This window comes from Oncorhynchus mykiss, chromosome 16, assembly GCF_013265735.2.
Source record: "Oncorhynchus mykiss isolate Arlee chromosome 16, USDA_OmykA_1.1, whole genome shotgun sequence".
NCBI lineage: Eukaryota > Metazoa > Chordata > Actinopteri > Salmoniformes > Salmonidae > Oncorhynchus > Oncorhynchus mykiss.
Genome location: NC_048580.1, coordinates 48,176,956 through 48,197,358, shown reverse-complemented (window position 1 = coordinate 48,197,358; position 20,403 = coordinate 48,176,956). Strand labels below are relative to the sequence as shown.

At 41.7% G+C, this 20,403-nt stretch overlaps 1 protein-coding gene across 1 annotated transcript; it reads left to right on the top strand.

The window, feature by feature from the left end:
- Positions 1-661: 661 nt before the first annotated feature.
- Positions 662-12,382, top strand: LOC110491083 (chemokine-like protein TAFA-4). Its single transcript, XM_036945780.1, has 4 exons — positions 662-761; positions 4,153-4,308; positions 4,486-4,610; positions 12,371-12,382. The coding sequence occupies exons 1-4, from the start codon at positions 662-664 to the stop codon at positions 12,380-12,382; spliced, it is 393 nt and encodes a 130-aa protein (XP_036801675.1).
- Positions 12,383-20,403: the final 8,021 nt, after the last annotated feature.

The window sequence follows — 20,403 nt, the reverse complement described above, 5'->3', positions numbered from 1 at the left end:
TTAAAATAAAATCACAGAGAAAAAATAATTGTCTTCAGAGCAGGTTATTGGGTGTCATAAGCACAAAAACCTGCAGCGCTGAAAGCCTGCCTATACTATGGCAATGTACTGTAAGAATTGCTGGTCCTACTAACTCCGTGGTGGTCTCAACAATCTGGGTCTAATACTTCTTATGGGTACATACACAGTGGCAGTATTGTGGATTACATTTCTAATAGAGGGTATGAGATGTTCTGATTTTAAACAGCCTGTTGAATTTGGCTGGCTGCAACTTAAATTGGAGTTTGGGCTGTGAATTCACATTGTTGGTACATGCTCCTGATGAGCTGTACTCCTCATAACCGTTTGTCCCAAGAACTTGATGATTTATAACCACTAGGTGACAGTCATTGGTTGCCTATTGTATGTCTTTTATCAAGCTTTCATCCAACTTTTTGATGAAATGTTGACAGAAAATGTAGATACTATTTATCTTTTTTAAGAAATCAAATATTTGGAGTAGGCTAAGCACAGTTTGTGTTTTGATCTCATACGGAATGTTCTAACTTCAAACAGAGTTTTCAGACCCCATTACTGTGCGATAGCTGTGTCATATCTTCTCACTAACAACATATGTCTCTGTGGTTGCTTGGCTGACCGGATGAAGGTTATTAGCTGTGAGATGGCGTGGTCAGTACACTGGGGCCTCCTCCTGCTCTGCATAGTGATCCTCTACTGCCAACCAGTGTCCACCGGCAACTACAGCTCCCGGGGGCAGTCAGGTAAGTCCCAGAACCATTCATACCAGTGAACACTGGTCCCCACTGGACTCATTATGGCCCCTGGTCACCAGTACTCCCAGCTCCTCTGGGAATTAAGCAAGGCCAACACTAATGAGGTGAAAATAGGTGTTTGTGGTCTGCATGGTAGAAAGTAAACACAAGTGCTGATGCTACAATTACTGTATCTGTCTTGCCAGACTCATGGTGTTTCTACAGCTACTGTGGGAGGGGACTACATAATACTATAATATTTAAGTATACATTCATAAATAAGAAACGGGTCATTTACAGAAATTTATGAACAAATCTTGTGTTAAAATAAGGTTATTGTAGTAATTGAAACTCAAGTGGCAACTAATATTGATGCATTATGCAGTGTTCCCTCTGAATGTGGCATAAATAAATAACGTAACATATATAAATAACTTAACATGTCAAAAGGTCACAATCCTCAACGTCAAAATATCTTATTACATTCATACACATTCTGATTTTTTTTTAAATACCTACATTTTATTGTATATTTTCTCATTAGAAATGAGAGAACTTTGCAATGACCGAAAGGGAGTCCTGTGAATGCTGCTTTTCCCTTTTGGTCTAGTCTCGTTCACTTTCTCTTGTACTTCCTCCATTTTGACTGTGTTCCCTGTGATGTTTCTTATATCCACATGGGGGCTCTGTTGCTCCAGAATCCAAAAGGATGTGAACGCTGATACTGTGTCAATGTTAAGGGTGTGATGTTTAAATGTTTGAACGAATTTGGGATTGTTATCGTTAAGAAAACATACATACATACACAAAACTACCACTGACAGGTCTCAATCATCATCATCATAAAGGCAAACATTATTTAAGTGATAATGCCCGAGAAGCTGGTGTTTTTAGAATATATTGGCATGGGTGTTATTAGGCCCGAGACTAAGTCGTTGGCCTGCAAACGGTGCCAATGTATCCTCCAGACACCGGCTTCAAGGGCATTATCACTTTTATACAACAGGTTACCAACATATTCAAATCATAATTTAATAGATTTTCATTAAAAACATGATTTTGATGAATTTATTCATACTATTTCATCCTTCCACAAGATATAGGCCCGATACAAATCTAAGGTCGCTAGCCAAGCGGTCGTTTGTTCTATCGGTTTTGTTGCCAGAGACGCGACCCAGTTATTCAGTCTTTTTGTTCTGTATCTGTATTCTGTATTCGTTCTAAATGCTCCATTGCCATACTGGCTGGCAACGTTCTTATCCCTTGCATGCTAGCTAGCCAATTACGGATAATTTACAGTCACGTCAAAAGTGCAGCCAGAATAACAGCAAAGTAGTCTAATTTGGATTTATTTAAAGCTGTTTTCCAGCGATAATTTTTTTTTAGATGCATTCATAACAGTGAGCTAATGAGGCGCGATTTCACCTGGCATAGAAAATGTGCTCACTCGACAGGACACTGTTGTTCAGAGGAGCTAGCCAACAACACAGCTAACACAATCACTTCAAACTGAAGATGGAAAGATTTCAAACTAGCTGCACTTCGTTTCGTTTGACCTTTTTTCAATTGACATTTCTTTGTATATACCCATAAAAATTATGCCAGTGTAACAGATGTGAAACGGCTAGCTTAGTTAGCGTGGGCGCTAAATAGCGTTTCAATCAATTCAACCTTGAAGTAGTAGTTCCCCTTGCTCTGCAAGGGCCGCGGCTTTTGTGGAGCGATGGGACCTTCTCGATGCTTCGAGGGTGACTGTTGATGTGTGCAGAAGGTCCCTAGTTCGCGCCCGGGTATGGGCGAGGGGACGGTTTAAAATTGTACTGTTACATTGATGCTGTTGACCCGGATTACTGGTTGCTGCGGAAAAAGGAGGAGGGTGACTGTTGATGTGTGCAGAAGGTCCCTAGTTCGCGCCCGGGTATGGGCGAGGGGACGGCTGACTGAGACTGACTGAGAAACGCTGAAGAAACGCCGTCTCAACTCGACTCCCTACAGATTCATTACTATGGGACAGCTGGAGATCAAATTTCACCATTGGAACAATTGAAATATTGTTACAAATGTCGCAGAAACAGACAGCAAGGTTTATACAAATCTCTGCTGTTGAAATGGGAGATAATGGCTTTTCACATTGTAGATCAAGTATATAAATTGCCTGGCTGAGCTGATGAGACACTGGATTGCGCAGTCAGATGGAACAGACTAAATAGGCATTTCAACGTCATAGATTTAGCCGGTGATAACTTGTGGAATAGACACCGGCTGTAATGCAGTTTTAACCAATCAGCATTCAGGATTAGACCCACCCATTGTATGAAATTAAACAAATACATAACACAACAATGCTGTAAATAGGAAGAGATATGCATCTTTCAAATGGTTTGCCACCAATATAAAGTGGTCCACACCTCATTGTCGTTAACAGTTGGAAAGATGGCAGAGAGAGAGGGAAGCGGCCTCAGTGAAGTCCTATATGGCATTACTTTGAGAAGTTAAAGGGATGGAGTGAGAAAATCACAGCGCTGATTACAGAAATGATTGTAGTTGATATGCAGCCATTGTCACTGGTAGAGGATGTCGGCTTCAATACCCTAATGGCATATCTAGAACCAGACTACAAGATGCCATGTTTAAAAAATGTATCGGCCCTGATGGTGAAATTGTACAATGATTGCTCTCCAAGTACAAAGTGCGAGGTCTCAAACGCCATGCGTGGCGTTAACAACAGATTGCTGGATGTACTATGAACATGCTGTTATACATGAAGTTCAATGTTATACATGAAGTTCAATTAATTGAAAACAGAGAACCTAAAACGGCATTAATACCATCTTTGCTGAGTGGTTGGGGACAGCAGTAAGGTGAGCGTTGTCTGTTAGGTAGACTGGACAGCGGTAGATTGAACTGCATTGCCCCCTAGCGGTTATACGCAGGACCATATGTGAATTGTGAATTCGTGTAATTTTATGATAATTTTAAAAAAATTAACTATTATATAAATGGCAGTTCAAACGTGAAGTATTGTAAATTTAACATTTGTCACATACCTTTTAGATGTATTCAAGCTTCAGCTTCATTTAATCAACTGCAGAAGAATCTTAAGACCTCATACTTACATGCATGCCTGGTGCATACTGATGTGAATTATGTAATTACGTAGTGTTGAAATCTCTTATGTTGGCTTGTATGTATGGTTAGATGTTTCTTCTCACACTCAAGCAGTATGTGAAAGGCAGGCAAGTTCAGTATGTCATATCTTGCAAAGTGCACTAAAATGATAGCACAGACAGCTTCACGTAATTTTGACTGATTTTAAGGAGCTGTTTAATTGTTTTCATCCCTCTCTATGCATGCTGCTACTGCTAGTTAGTAACCACCTTTCCTAATCCCTCTGTCTCAGGTTCGTCACAGGTAAAGACAGGTACCTGTGAAGTAGTGGCTGCCCATCGCTGCTGCAATAAGAACAAGATTGAGGAGCGCTCTCAAACAGTCAAGTGTTCCTGCTTCCCTGGTCAGGTCGCCGGGACAACAAGGGCAATGCCCTCTTGTGTTGAAGGTAGGATGCTTCATATAAGATGGTAGCGTTTCAGTACTTCAACGGGTTTGTATTGCACCAACATATTCTCAATGTTAAAGTTGTTATCTCGCCCATATATTGAAGTGCTCTCTAGACCACACGTTGCATCTCATCTCATTTCAAGTGGCTGACTGCCCACTGTGCTGTTTTCCTCAGCATCCATCGTGCGTCAGAAGTGGTGGTGTCAGATGCAGCCCTGTGTGGAGGGAGAGGAGTGTAAAGTACTGCCGGATCTCACTGGCTGGTCCTGCAGCTCTGGAAACAAAGTCAAGACCACCAAGGTGAGTATATGTGAAGGGACAGCAAAGGAAATCATATGACTTCATGCATTATTACAGTTAGAAGGTAATGAAACTATTAGAAAATGTATCTTTAAAAAATATATATTTCTTATATTATTATTTAAGCAGGGAGTCACCATTGAGACCAGGGTCTATTTCACAGGGGAGCTCTGCATATACAGTTTCATTAAAAAAATCAAAAATCAAATACAATATAAAAAAAAGTAAAATACAGCACAACACATATATTCATGAAAAACGATTACATTCCTCAGTAAGATGGTCCCCATTCAATATATTAAATTGCCTGAGCAGCACCAGAACATTGTAATGTTTTTTGTAGTTGGTTCCAGCAATGAGGTGCTTTAAAGCTGTGCATTCTGGTAAATAATGTCACCATAGTCAAGAACTGGCAGAAAGCTGACTGTACAATCTGCTTCTGCTATTTACGGAGAGGCAAGATCTTTTTAACTTGCTCATCCATAGGTTTTCTAAACATTAAATCTTTGTCAATCCAAATGCCCAGATATTTGTAGGCGGGAACCCGATTGATGGGAGACCTATCTAATGAATAAATATGTAGTCAACCTACATTAAGCAAACATTTTAAACCAACCACGGCTTTCTGTAAGACAACAAGGTTGCAGCTCTGACATAGCCTGGTCAACAGTTGGGGCAATGGTGTACATAACTGTGTCGTCTGCCTACAGATGAATATTACAAGTTTTAACAGATAGACCAGTATTATTTATATAAATAGTAAAGAGAACAGGTCTCAGTACCGACCCCTGCGGTACACTTTTTATAATGTTCAAGAAACTAGACTTGACACCATCAGAAATCAAGCATTATGGCCTATCAGACAGATCATTCTCAAACCACTTGCGAATTATTTCAGTCAGCCTTTGAATGAGAATGTAATGGTCAACAGTTTCAAAGGCCTTGGAAAGGTCTATACAGTGGGGCAAAAAAGTATTTAGTCAGCAACCAATTGTGCAAGTTCTCCCACTTAAAAAGATGAGAAAGGCCTGTAATTTTCATCATAGGTACACTTCAACTATGACAGACAAAATGAGAGAAAAAAATCCAGAAAATCACATTGTAGGATTTTTAATGAATTTATTTGCAAATTATGGTGGAAAATAAGTATTTAGTCACCTACAAACAAGCAAGATTTCTGGCTCTTACAGACCTGTAACTTCTTCTTTAAGAGGCTCCTCTGTCCTCCACTCGTTACCTGTATTAATGGCACCTGTTTGAACTTGTTATCAGTATAAAAGACACCTGTCCACAACCTCAAACAGTCACACTCCAAACTCCACTATGGCCAAGACCAAAGAGCTATCAAAGGACACCAGAAACAAAATTGTAGACCTGCACCAGGCTGGGAAGACTGAATCTGCAATAGGTAAGCAGCTTGGTTTGAAGAAATCAACTGTGGGAGCAATTATTAGGAAATGGAAGACATACAAGACCACTAATGATCTCCCTTGATCTGGGGCTCCACGCAAGATCTCACCCCGTGGGGTCAAAATGATCACAAGAACGGTGAGCAAAAAGTGTGAATGACCTGCAGAGAGCTGGGACCAAAGTAACAAAGCCTACCATCAGTAACACACTACGCCGCCAGGGACTCAAATCCTGCAGTGCCAGACGTGTCCCCCTGCTTAAGCCAGTACATGTACAGGCCCGTCTGAAGTTTGCTAGAGAGCATTTGGATGATCCAGAAGAAGATTGGGAGAATGTCATATGGTCAGATGAAACCAAAATATAACTTTTTGGTAAAAACTCAACTCGAGGACAAAGAATGCTGAGTTGCATCCAAAGATCACCATACCTACTGTGAAGCATGGGGGTGGAAACATCATGCTTTGGGGCTGTTTTTCTGCAAAGGGACCAGGACGACTGATCCGTGTAAAGGAAAGAATGAATGGGACCATGTATCGTGAGATTTTGAGTGAAAACCTCCTTCCATCAGCAAGGGCATTGAAGATGAAACGTGGCTGGGTCTTTCAGCATGACAAGGATCCCAAACACACCGCCCGGGCAACGAAGGAGTGGCTTCGTAAGAAGCATTTCAAGGTCCTGGAGTGGCCTAGCCAGTCTCCAGATCTCAACCCCATAGAAAATCTTTGGAGGGAGTTGAAAGTCTGTGTTGCCCAGCAACAGCCCCAAAACATCACTGCTCTAGAGGAGATCTGCATGGAGGAATGGGCCAAAATACCAGCAACAGTGTGTGAAGACTTACAGAAAACGTTTGACCTCTGTCATTGCCAACAAAGGGTATTTATCAAAGTATTGAGATAAACTTTTGTTATTGACCAAATACTTATTTTCCCTCATAATTTGCAAATAAATTCATAAAAAATCCTACAATGTGATTTTCTGGATTTTTTTTTTCATTTTGTCTGTCATAGTTGAAGTGTACCTATGATGAAAATGACAGGCCTCTCTCATCTTTTTAAGTGGGAGAACGTGCACAATTGGTGGCTGACTAAATACTTTTTTGCCCCACTGTACGTTAGGCAGCACAATGGTTTTTATTGTTTAAGCAATTTAATACATCAAAGAACAAGAGTAGCAGTTGAAACTGTGCTATGTCCAGGTCTTAAAACCAGACTGTTGCGCATTTAGAGTAGAATGAGAAGTTTAAAAAGTTCTTAGCTGAGGGTTGGCTAGGGAACAATTGTCATGTAAAGAATCAAAGTAAATTATTCTGCAATATGTGGATTTTTTTAAAGTCGATTTTTAGCAGGACACTTAGTAAATCATATATATAAAATGGTTGAATTTAAAATAGAGAATGTGTATCTGGAGGTACATCATTCTCTACAGTAGTGGTCACCAACCGGTCGATCGCGATCTCCAAGGCATTCCTAGTCGATCACCAAAAATGTCTGTAAAAAACCCAACGATAAAAGCCTTGTGGTCCTATTGTTTTTATTCATGTCATGCTGTTGGCGGTAGGTCTACTTGATTCAGCAGCCCTAGCGCCGGGAAGGAAAATCATTTCCATTTTGAATAATTTCATGTGTCTGAAGGTAGAACACCTATAGGCCTACCACTGGCCAATCAGATAGCTCAGATCACGTTACTGCACAGTTTCCTCGAGCCATAGACTGTAAAAAGAAAACCTTGAACGTACAGCAAAGTTGATACTGTGAGATTGAAAAACTTGTAAAACCATGACTACAGAGATACTCAACGAATACAGCTCAGAGCTGCTGTTTTTATGAGTAAGTCCAAGTTTTTATTCAGCCCTATCAACACTTTGTTCAACACTTTTATAAGCCATAAAATGCTACAACCAGCACTGCAGCTGAAAGGATTGAGTATAGCATAGTGTTCCAATAAACTTGCTTGGTTATTATTATTGGCTTGTTTCTTCTTTAATACCGAGGAATATTTCACTTTCTCTGGTCATAAGACGAACAACAAGAATTGGTGCATGAAGCAGAGATAATGAAGTGCCACTTAAGTTTTGCCATCAGCTGCAAGACTGTGTTCCCTTTTCTCAGTGGAGGGAGGGAGAGAGGAGGGATGGTGAGTTGGGTGAAGATCAGCCTCACTGCCCCCCCCCCCCCCCCCCCCCCCTTAGACTGACCATCAGATGCAGGTCATTAGTCCAGTAAAATAAATAAACATTATGCTCACTTACAGTAGCTGAGCATCACAAGTAATATAACAAATGATCTATTACCAGTGTGATCATATACCAACATTTTAAAAATATTATTTCTAAATGGTCTGAGGACAATTCAAGCATAGCCAATATGCAGTGATAATGTATTGGGCCTATAGCCTACTTGTTACGACTTCTAGGAGTAGTGGGTGCGGAGTCAGGCGCAGAGAGCAGAGGTTAAAGGACAACTGTATTTATTCCGGTGAAAGGAAGGTCACGCCAAAACACCAGGTGCATACAATGACCGGCCCAAAAACAGGACACAAACTGTCCGGAGAAAAACAAAAGAACACATGCACAAAACCAAACAGAGAAACAAGCCCGCACAAAAGCAGGCGGGCATAACCGGCTTAAATAGCCCTAAACAAACCCCAAACAAGAAACAGGTGTAACCAATAAGACAAAACCAACAGAAAAGGAAAAGGCAGCTAGTAGACCGGTGACGACGACCGCCGAGCGCCGCCCGAACAGGAAGAGGAGCCACCTTCAGTGGAAGTCGTGACACTACTACATAATCCTCATTGCTACAGAAATGTTTTTAATTGGTTAATGTTGCATAGGCTTACGTTTTTTAAGTCATGTTCTCAAAAAATCTGAGCAGTAGATCTTGGCTTGCATTTTGACTCAGAAAGGGATCTATATCCTATCACTTGCTTAGTGCATGTGCAATGTTAAACTCAGCATTCTAGCTCCTCTTCTTTTCAGATGTCAGCCGTCTCATTTTAAGATCTGAGGTAGCTCCCAAAACAAATCGATAAAAGTGGATAAGTCGATAAAATCCAATGCTTTTTCGGGGCAGAGTTTCGACAGCAGATTTACCTCCAGAAACATCTGTTGGGATAGGGCCAGAAAGGACAATCCTCTTTCCAGTATCCATTAGCCTGTCCATAAGGTGTCCGGGCTCAACTCCCCCGATTGCCGCAGCTTGATGTCATTAGTATCACCGTTTAAAGCTCAGGGTTTCGGTCTAGAATGGCCTTAAGCTCCCAAGTAATATCACGCACCCTAGCACCAGGAAAGCAGAATGTACTTGCTCCGGCAACCACCACATCCGTACTATAGAACTCCCTACAATGGCCACACTAGGAAAGGGGGATACCTAGTCAGTTTTTCAACTGAATGCATTCAACTAAAATGTGTCTTCCACATTTACCCCAACCCCTCTGAATCAGAGAGATGCGGAGGGTTGCCCTTGACATACACATCTACGGCACCCAGGGAATGGTGGGTTAACTGCCGTGCTCAGGGGCAGAACGACAGATTTTTACCAGCTTGGGGATTTGATCTAGCAACCTTTTGGTTACTGGCCCAACTCTTCTACCCGCCAGGCTACCTGCAGCCCCAGAGGCAGGTCGTGGATTCCCAGGTCGCACGGAGGCAGTGGCTTGGCTTTCGCTGGGTACTGCGGTGGAGTGGTCTGGGAGCGGGTGAGGGCCTTGTAGGAGGGCCAGGATCAGGGCCGCGAAACAGTTTGAGAGCTGCAGGTCTTGGCGAGAGGGCAGACGGAGGATACGTTGGAATATTCCTTCTTTCCTTCTTCTAACTCGATTCCACTTTGCCCCCGAGGGTGTAGAACAAGACGCAGTAGTTCTCCCGTTCTTGTCGGTGGGATGTGTTAATACGGGAAAATGGTCCAAGGTGGTATCCTCAGTAGCTACTGCAGAGTAGCCCAATCTCATAGAGCACCCTCGATTATCCTCTCGGTAATTTAGAAGTGTTGCATCAAAACAGCAGGACTCTGTTCTCCTCTAGTAGTTCAGTCTTCCAGTCTTTTGAGGCAACGAGTTGCTTACACTTTTCACAAATGTATAAATCAGTAAATTCTTCCCTTTCACGACAGTAAACATATCACAGGTCTAACATTTTATGACTTTACTGTCCATCTCTGAATCCGACTCCAAAATAGAGGAGTCTGACATGCTTATACTCAGGGTAGAAACAACGGTCCCGACGTGAGACAAGCTTTGCCAGTGACAGCCAGGTAATCTAGCTAGCCGGAGCTAGCCGAGGCTAGCCTGCTAATGTTAGCTCCAGGAGACAGTAAAATCCAGCTGAACACAGGGTGTTAAGAACAGCACTAGCACCATGGTCCCAAAATAAAACACATAAAACAAAGTATAAAATCTATAAGTGTCTTAGAAATATAAAATATAATGACAAGCAAACTACACATCTGTTTTAACAACGAACCCATCAGGGAAATGACACCAATGATGCATACTTGTTTTAAAGTGGTCCCTGTGTAAAGATTACGATAAATAGCCTAAAGGCAATGTAATGATTGATGGTTTTGATAAAAGTAAGATGAAATATAAGCACTTGCAGTCACACTTTCGCTCTCTCTCTCCTGTTTTCTCTCTCCTGTTTTCTCTCTCCTGTTCTCTCTCTCCTGTTCTCTCTCTCCTGTTTTCTCTCTCCTGTTTTCTCTCTCCTGTTCTCTCTCTCCTGTTTTCTCTCTCCTGTTCTCTCTCTCCTGTTTTCTCTCTCCTGTTCTCTCTCTCCTGTTCTCTCTTTCCTGTTCTCTCTCTCCTGTTCTCTCTCTCCTGTTCTCTCTCCTGTTTTCTCTCTCCTGTTCTCTCTCTCCTGTTTTCTCTCTCCTGTTTTCTCTCTCCTGTTCTCTCTCTCCTGTTCTCTCTTTCCTGTTCTCTCTCTCCTGTTCTCTCTCTCCTGTTCTCTCTCCTGTTTTCTCTCTCCTGTTTTCTCTCTCCTGTTTTCTCTCTCCTGTTTTCTCTCTCCTGTTCTCTCTCTCCTGTTTTCTCTCTACTGTTCTCTCTCTCCTGTTCTCTCTTTCCTGTTCTCTCTCTCCTGTTCTCTCTCTCCTGTTCTCTCTCCTGTTTTCTCTCTCCTGTTCTCTCTCTCCTGTTCTCTCTCTCCTGTTTTCTCTCTCCTGTTCTCTCTCTCCTGTTTTCTCTCTCCTGTTTTCTCTCTCCTGTTCTCTCTCTCCTGTTTTCTCTCTCCTGTTCTCTCTCTCCTGTTTTCTCTCTACTGTTCTCTCTCTCCTGTTCTCTCTTTCCTGTTCTCTCTCTCCTGTTCTCTCTCTCCTGTTCTCTCTCCTGTTTTCTCTCTCCTGTTCTCTCTCTCCTGTTCTCTCTTTCCTGTTTTCTCTCTCATGTTCTCTCTCTCCTGTTTTCTCTCTCCTGTTCTCTCTCTCCTGTTTTCTCTCTCCTGTTCTCTCTCTCCTGTTCTCTCTTTCCTGTTCTCTCTCTCCTGTTCTCTCTCTCCTGTTTTCTCTCTCCTGTTCTCTCTCTCCTGTTTTCTCTCTCCTGTTTTCTCTCTCCTGTTCTCTCTCTCCTGTTTTCTCTCTCCTGTTTTCTCTCTCCTGTTCTCTCTCTCCTGTTCTCTCTCTATCCCCCCCATGTTTGCACATCTAGTTAATGCAAAAATTGAACGACAGTGTTTATGCGGAATCATCACATGCGATTACAGTACTTGCAATAAGCCTTGCTTTGATGATAAAATATCCCACAATCAGTCACAATTACTGCTCCCATAGGCAGAATCAACACTGCTGCTCCCAATCAGCCACAGAGGGCTAAGCAAGCCTCATTTGGTAATCCTGTGGAAGATGGGACCAAAAGAAAAACATGAAATGAGACTGTTTTATACATGTAAACCATCTGATACAGATATCTTAATGGGATGTAATTCAATCTGACAGCCTTAAATGCCTGTGGACAAACTACAGACTTGAGGAATGTGCAAGTCTGTGATATGTCTTGGCTTTTATCAGCTTCAAATTGATATGCAGTAGGGAAATATCTAATGAGAGTCAACTCAAAGAGAATAGAAAATCAGCTGAACATGTGCTGCATACATTCATTGATTAATAAAAACGGACAACAAACAGTCCAACATGAAGCTTTCTGGACAGGTATATTACACCCATCTAACATCTGCTGAGGAATAAACTATTTGCTTCCATTTTCATGTCAACTACATAAAATATGTCTGAGATGTGGATTAGGCTAGCTGCAGCAGAAATAATGATGCCCAGGAAAGAAGACTTGGCTCAGGGTGACCCAGCATTTAATGGACCTTTTGGAAGTTCCTGTATTTCTTCTTCTTTTTCCTTTTTCAGGTGGCGCGGTAGCAAAAAAAAACATCTCAGCCAATCGACTGAGACCCTGAATGTGCCACGGCCTGGCCAGTTGTCAATCACACACATTTTTTGCTTTGAAAAAAAGTGAAGATCTGCTTCAGTCCCCAGAATATAATGAGGAATACAATAGCAAATGAGCAGCCCTATCAAATGAGTAGAGTGACTGATGTGAACTCAAGAGGAACGCCTATGTCATACAGTACTCATCCTTACTTCCCTGACTGTGTCCTCTGAGAGACAGAGATGGGTTTAGCCATGGCAGCCATCTCCTACCTGAGACTAACTAACGGGCAGATAAAAAATATAGCTTGGCAAGTCTTTCAATGGGATTCCATATTGTGTTCTGTCAGCGGGACATTGTCTTTCTGTGACAGATAAATGCTGAGCTGGGAATTGCTGTATGCATTACGGCTAAGTTTTGGATGAGCCACACGCAGAGACACAACTGGACAATGTTTCAATAAATAGACTGTGAACTTGGACCATTGGCTTTATGGAGAGAGACTCTTGCCTAGACTGTCTCATTAAGCAATGTGCCCTGCTTGTGACAAGTGGAAGCGCCTTCGATTTGGGAATTCTTATTGATACAATATGTGTAGAGATACACACACACACACACACACACACACACACACACACACACACACACACACACACACGTGCACAGAGAGCTTTTCATCTCACCCAGTTAGACAAGCCACCACCTGCAAGGATGCGATGGCATGCAAATAGACAGATGCAAAACAACGGCTGTTTGAAATGCAAATCACGAGGAGAGGAGGAGGGAGGAAAGAAGCTTCTTCACTGCCGAGAGTATTTACATCACGCTTTAGTTTGTCTTTCCAACTCCCGTCTCCCATGGAGAGGACCTCTGTAATAGCAATGATGTGAAATGGTGCAGAATCGTCTGTGCCTTCAAGCAAATTGTGTCTACAAGCAAAATAGAACATTCATTCTAATGTCATTTACCATTCTTACTTTCTGTCTTCTCAACACTTTTGTACATCTGCCTATACTCATAATAATTGCCATTCTTTTGTTCATTCTTAAAGTAATTTCAGAATTCAGGAGCGAAGTTTTTACATTTGACCACTACGTTGTCGAGTTGTTTTGATGATACAGCGCTTCAATGATACAGTAAACCAATTTCTTCCTAAAGCAACATCACAACAACCCATCAGAACATGACAGACAGTCATTTATGAGTAAAACTCAACACAAAGAGTTGTTTGTTCACAGGTTGGCATTTATTGTAAGGATTGTTGCCCTGGAGGTAACTCTGCAAAGTGGTCACTAGCCGACACAGCCACAAAGTCAGAAAATCTGTTTTTAAACATAATCTTAGCCCTAACCTTAACCACACTGCCTACCGTAATGCCTAACCCTAACCTTAAATTAAGATAAAAAAGCATATTTTAGTTTTCATGAATTCTTACGATATCGACAATTTGATTTTGCGGCCGGCCCATCTAGTGGAAATCTCTCAGTTCTGACTACAGGGCAAGATTCATGACAATAAACGTCAACCTGCTTGTTTGCTCACCACTGCCCAAATCATTACCTTGTAAAATTATTTGGCATTTACATCTTCTTAACTGTCACAAATGGTCATATGTAATGTCATGTTTGTGACAGAATCATTAATGCTAGTGTATAGGATGTCTAACCTAACCTACAGAGATTCAGGGGAGAGGGGTAAATTGAGATTTGTTTTTACATTCAGCATCACCTCGTCAAGGGAAATATAGTATTATTTATAAGATATCTACATATATTTCAGGATGTTGTGTATCCCTGGAAATAATCCAAATTAATGTAAACATTACAGTTTTGAAAACATAGCTTGTTCCAAGAAAGTGTTCTCTTGGCATAACTTACCCCGTTTATGGTTTAAGTTAAGGGTAAGTTAAGTTGAGCTGCGGGACAGGGTAAATTAAGTTGAGCCGCGGGACAGGGTAAATTAAGTTGAGCTGCGGGACAGGGTAAATTAAGTTGAGCCGCGGGACAGGGTAAGTTAAGTTGAGCCGCGGGACAGGGTAAATTAAGTTGAGCCGCGGGACAGGGTAAGTTAAGTTGAGCCGCGGGACAGGGTAAATTAAGTTGAGCCGCGGGACAGGGTAAATTAAGTTGAGCTGCGGGACAGGGTAAATTAAGTTGAGCCGCGGGACAGGGTCAGTTAAGTTGAGCTGCGGGACAGGGTAAATTAAGTTGAGCTGCGGGACAGGGTAAATTAAGTTGAGCTGCGGGACAGGGTAAATTAAGTTGAGCCGCGGGACAGGGTAAATTAAGTTCAGCTGCGGGACAGGGTAAATTAAGTTGAGCCGCAGGACAGGGTAAATTAAGTTGAGCTGCGGGACAGGGTAAGTTAAGTTGAGCCGCGGGACAGGGTAAATTAAGTTGAGCCGCGGGACAGGGTAAATTAAGTTGAGCCGCGGGACAGGGTAAGTTAAGTTGAGCCGCGGGACAGGGTAAATTAAGTTGAGCTGCGGGACAGGGTAAGTTAAGTTGAGCCGCGGGACAGGGTAAATTAAGTTGAGCTGCGGGACAGGGTAAATTAAGTTGAGCTGCGGGACAGGGTAAATTAAGTTGAGCTGCGGGACAGGGTAAATTAAGTTGAGCCGCGGGACAGGGTAAGTTAAGTTGAGCTGCGGGACAGGGTAAATTAAGTTGAGCTGCGGGACAGGGTATATTAAGTTGAGCTGCGGGACAGGGTAAATTAAGTTGAGCCGCGGGACAGGGTAAATTAAGTTGAGCCGGGGGACAGGGTAAGTTAAGTTGAGCCGCGGGACAGGGTCAGTTAAGTTGAGCAGCAGGACAGGGTAAGTTAAGTTGAGCAGCGGGACAGGGTAAGTTAAGCCACCTGAATGAATGAAATATTACCACTACCTTTTTAGAACCATGTCTATCTTTATTTCCCAAACACAATTCAACACAATCACAATCACTTCTTTTGTATTTTAATAATTTTAAGTATCTTTTAACACAGGCTTAACGCCTAACAAACCCTTTGTACTTTTTTATAAAAACGTTTAGCATAGGCCAGGTCTTGTTGTTATCTCATATCCCAGTGATACTGCCTTGCATTATGCCTGGGAAGAAAACACTTTCATTTGTAAACGTACCCCAAGGCAAACATGTTGACTATATTAGCCCACACAGCTACGAGGATGCACTTTCATGCTAGGTTTAGGACCTCATATTGAGACCCCAACTGAAGTATTCAACAATCTTAAAATATCTAGTAGTTTGGTTTAGATCCAAACATGACGAAACCTGAAACACAATAAATTAATTTGACTTGTTTAAAATCTGCTTTCTGGACCTTCTGAAACTTGCTTGGCACTTTTCCATGTGGTTTCTTCCTTTACGGACTCCATTAAATTAATCATTGGTCAAATGATTAATTTTGCGTATGGTTTACTAGAAACAAGGGTGGCTCAACTTACCCCTTTGGCTAATCTTACCCCACTCTCCCCTACTCAACATTAACAGTTCACAATTATTTCTGTTCCAAATGTATTCATCATAACCGTCTCCTAATAACCTAGAGATGACACAGCTAATTAATAAAGTGTGAATATGATAAATATGACCATTATTGCACTGTGTGTGTGTGTGTGTGTGCTTGTGTGCGTGCGTGCGTGCGTGTGTGTGTATCTGTGTGCGTGTTTTGCCTGGTGAGGCAAGAATTAAAATCACCCTGCAATTTGGTCATGGCTCAAAGATTTGTTCCATTTGTCTTGTCTTCTGCATGACGTCTAGAATTGGATTTAATTAGAGAGTTTAACAATTATATTTGAATGAATATAATATTAATCATACTAACATTAATGTTAGTTAATCTGTCTGTGTATAATGAATTCATAGTGCATGTACAGTAGTTTTAAGTCTCATAGCTGTATGCACAGGCAGATAGATGCTTACTGTGTACTGTAGCTACTTCTTATCAAGTACATGAAACCACAGTATGCAGTCTTTCTCCCTGTTTTCATCGTGCTGTGTCTGATGCTAATTATATCATATAGTATGTATGACATTTTTTGCAGTAAACATGATTTAATATGTAAATTAAATTATTTAATATGTATCTATGATTTATAAAACAATTGTCATATCAGGGCAGCCTAATTTCATGGACTATTTTGAAAGTATCTTGCATATGGGTAATTGTAATTTACTGTCACACTCTATTAAAGTCAACATGGTGAGCTCACAGCAGAGACAAGAAAATAACCCACAGCAAGACACAACAGATAGGGAGGGAGAGCACAAAAAGACTCCGACACTGCCTATTTCATGTCACCCAGACAGTACAAGGCAATGTGGTTACATTTCACATTCTACCATGTTGTTCTAGCATTATACACAATGTCCTTATTCACTGTGTAACTATCGTAGCTTTGTATGCCCCAGTGTTACCACAATATTATCACCCCTTCTCACAGATTTCATTCATTTTGTAAAATATTTTAAAACAGGCATTTTACAAGTCAACAATTATTGAATTCACCTTTGCATTGTGATGGGTCCTTTACTAGGGAAAATCTGTACATTTAAACATTATTGCTTCCTGAACATCAGCTGGGTAATGTTTATGTAAGGTACACTGAGTGTCCAAGGTCACTGAGAGACAGGCCCCCAACACATAACACATTGTCAGTGTCAGTTTCAGCACATGTCAAAGAATATCAGGTTCCAGGCTGCGGGTTCACAGCAGGTCACCACTGAAAACACTACCCTGTCAACATTATATTATTAATAAGCGTCAGTCTGGTATGTTTTTGCAAAAATATATACTTCACAAGGCGTAACCCTGTAGATTTATCACTGTAGCACTTTCACAAAATAGAATGATTGTATTCTAAAAAAAGATTTTGAAATATCACTTTCCCTGACCTTCATTCTAATCTGTATACTGTATAAGTATGTTATTATCAAACATGCTATATGTATAATTAATAGGAATTAATCAGTGCATTAGATTACTGCCAAGTTGACGTCATGACATGATGACATACAGCAACAATTTTTACACAAATGCTTAATGATAATATGTTGAGTGAATAATGCTATGAGTTAACATCAACTGGTATACTATTAGTAGGATTCATACATGACTCATATGATGTCAGTAAATGTTTTAAAGATGACAATCTAGGGGCTTTTAAATCCCACAAATCTGGTACTGTTGAATGTGTTATTGTTTTTGTTTGCTTGATCAAGTCTTTAATCATTGATAGAGCCCAAATGGTGTGGCGGCCCCGGCCTTCTCAGCATGAATGATTTAGATGAAAGCTGGAGGAGCCGGGAGAGGAACCTGATGTCAACTTTAATTAGAATCCAGTTTGGTCCACGTTATCTTGACTTTGAAATCCCAGCATCCCACAGGGAAACAAGGAGACAGTGCCTGGTTTGCGAGGATGTGATTAGACTTGGTAATATATTGGTGGCTAGCTGCTGCCTGTTGTACTTGGAGAGAATGGCAAACACTAGAGCAGTTTGATTTACTCTCCTATCTATGTACAGTCTGTATGTGGCCATGCATTGTTTTTTGCCAGTTGTCCACATAAACTACTGTACATTAGACATTCACTTAAATGTAATGATGGCTGAAGTAGTGGCATTCACTTTAGAGGTTCATTAACTCCCTCTTGATACAATCATTGACTTCATACCTGACACCACCCATCATGATATTGATACTGACTGACTTTGAAAATGTGTAAATGGGTTGCTGCAGATCTAAAGTACCACATTGAGCATGAATATACTGTCAGTGTCACCCAGTTTGAATATGTTCATATCTAAAGTATTCCATGGGGATCCAGCAGGAAAGGGGTCCCATAGGTACCTCAATGTTCAGCCTGGTCTCAGAGACAAGACGTAACATATAAAATGTAAATCCGGGACACTCAAGTTAGTATGTGATGTTACGTTTGGTATGTTTACATAAGACAGAAAGTTACTTAAGGCAAAATCAAAAGGAGGGTGGTTGTTCGGGAGGATGGGTTAAAGTATAACGCGAATGTCTAGCAAACCAAATGCTGCGTGTTCGAATGTCATCACGGACAACTTTAGTATTTTAGCTAATTGGCTACTTTGCATGTTTGCTAACCCTTCCCTTAACCCTAACCTTAATCGTTTAACCACCTAGCCTAGCGAACGTTAGCCACAACAAATTGGAATTCATAACATATCATACGCACTGCAAATTCGTAGCATATTGAACGAATTACAATTCGTAACATATCATACAAATTGTAATTCGTAACATATTATACGAAATGGTTGATGGATATGCACTAATTCATACATACCATACAAAACATAACATATCATACTAAATGGAGGAGACAGATTTACAGTTACTATGTTACGTCTCCCCCTGAGTCCAGATTGCACTGTTGTCCCATGATGCCTCAATCACGTCCTGACAGAAAGTCAAGGCGGATCAACGTCAGTTGTCACGTATTTGTCACGGTTCTGCACCCAAATGTGAGAAATCAGGCCCCTTGGGAGAGGCCCAGAGCGTGACTTAAGAATGTCTGATTTTATGGTGCTGGTGCTACTTCAGAAACTCCTGCACTTAGCTGACATTAAATTATCAATAGTGCCACAGTGTTTGGTAGTGTAAAGGAGGACCAAACAAATCAACTTTAGTTAGAAACAGAATATGGCTGAATGTCAGGTTCCGGGGAAGTGGGAGAGGAGAGTGACTGAATGAGACAATTGGAAGCTGAGATTGAGTAGCTATTGGTAGGATAAGCAGCCGTATTGAGAATGTCGCTCGGCCAGAGCACCAGGATTAACACCCATATTCTGGTCACACAATTTTGAATGACCACTGAGAGTCAGGACCTCAGTTTCAACAACTCATCCACAGATAATTGAAGATGAGGACTTTTCAGAGTACTTCAATTGAGCTGATCTGCGCACCAATTTAGCTGAGCATGCGCAGATCAGCTGGCAGTCTTGTTCACAGTAATTATCATTCTCTCCTTGTCCCAGTCTGTAATCCCCACATGTTTTAAGATGACTAACATCCTTCCTGTTCCCAAGAATTCTAAGGCTTTATGCCACAATGATTACCACCCTGTAGCACTCACAGCTATAATCATGAAGTGCTTTGAAAGGCTGGTTATGGCACACATCAACTCCATCATCCCAGACAACATAGACCCACTCCAATTTGCATACCGCCCCAACATAGATCCATAGATGACGCAATCTCAACTGCACTCCACGCTAGTCCCCTCCTGTACTCCCTGTTCACCCACGACTGCGTGGCCACACATGACTCCACCACCATCCTCAAGTTTGTTGACAACACGACGCTGGTAGGCCTGATTACAGGAGACGATGAGACAACCTACATGGAGGAGGTCAGTGACCTGGTAGTGTAGTGCCGGGACCACAACCTCTCCCTCAAAGTCAGCAAGACCAAGGAGCTGATTGTGGACTGCAGGAAACGGGGTGAGCACGCCCCCATCCATATTGACAGGACTTCAGTGGAGCAGGTCGAGAGATTCAAGTCCCTCGGGGTCCAAATCATTAAGACTTAAAATGGGCCACACACACACACACAGTCATGAAGAATGCACAACAGCGCCTCTTCCCCCTCAAGAGGTTATAAAGTTTGGCATGGGCCCTCAAATCCTAAAGTCTTACAGCTGCAACACTGAGAGCATCTTGACTGGCTGCATCACTGCTTGGTATGGCAACAGCACCGCTCTCGATCGCAGATGGTAGTGAGGACAGCCCTGTACCTCAATGGGGCAAAGCTCCCTGCCATCCAGAAACTCTATATTAGGTGTGTGAAAGGAAGGCCCAGAAAATTGTTAAAGAGTCCAGCCACCCAAGCCATAGACTGTTCTTTCTGCTTCTCTATGGCAAGCGGTACCAGTGCATCAAGTCTGACACCAACAGGCGCCTGAAATAGCTTCTATCCCCAAGCCATAAGACTGCTAAATAGCTAACAAAATGGCTACACGGAATATCTGAGTTGACCCTCG

What these genes read in the sequence shown, in the direction of transcription:
- LOC110491083 (XM_036945780.1), top strand. Translation starts at nt 662, where the DNA reads ATGGCGTGGTCAGTACACTGGGGCCTCCTCCTGCTCTGCATAGTGATC. An exon ending in CAGCTCCCGGGGGCAGTCAG is followed by an intron (nt 762 to 4,152) that starts GTAAGTCCCAGA and finishes CCTCTGTCTCAG; the next exon opens with GTTCGTCACAGGTAAAGACA. An exon ending in AATGCCCTCTTGTGTTGAAG is followed by an intron (nt 4,309 to 4,485) that starts GTAGGATGCTTC and finishes TGTTTTCCTCAG; the next exon opens with CATCCATCGTGCGTCAGAAG.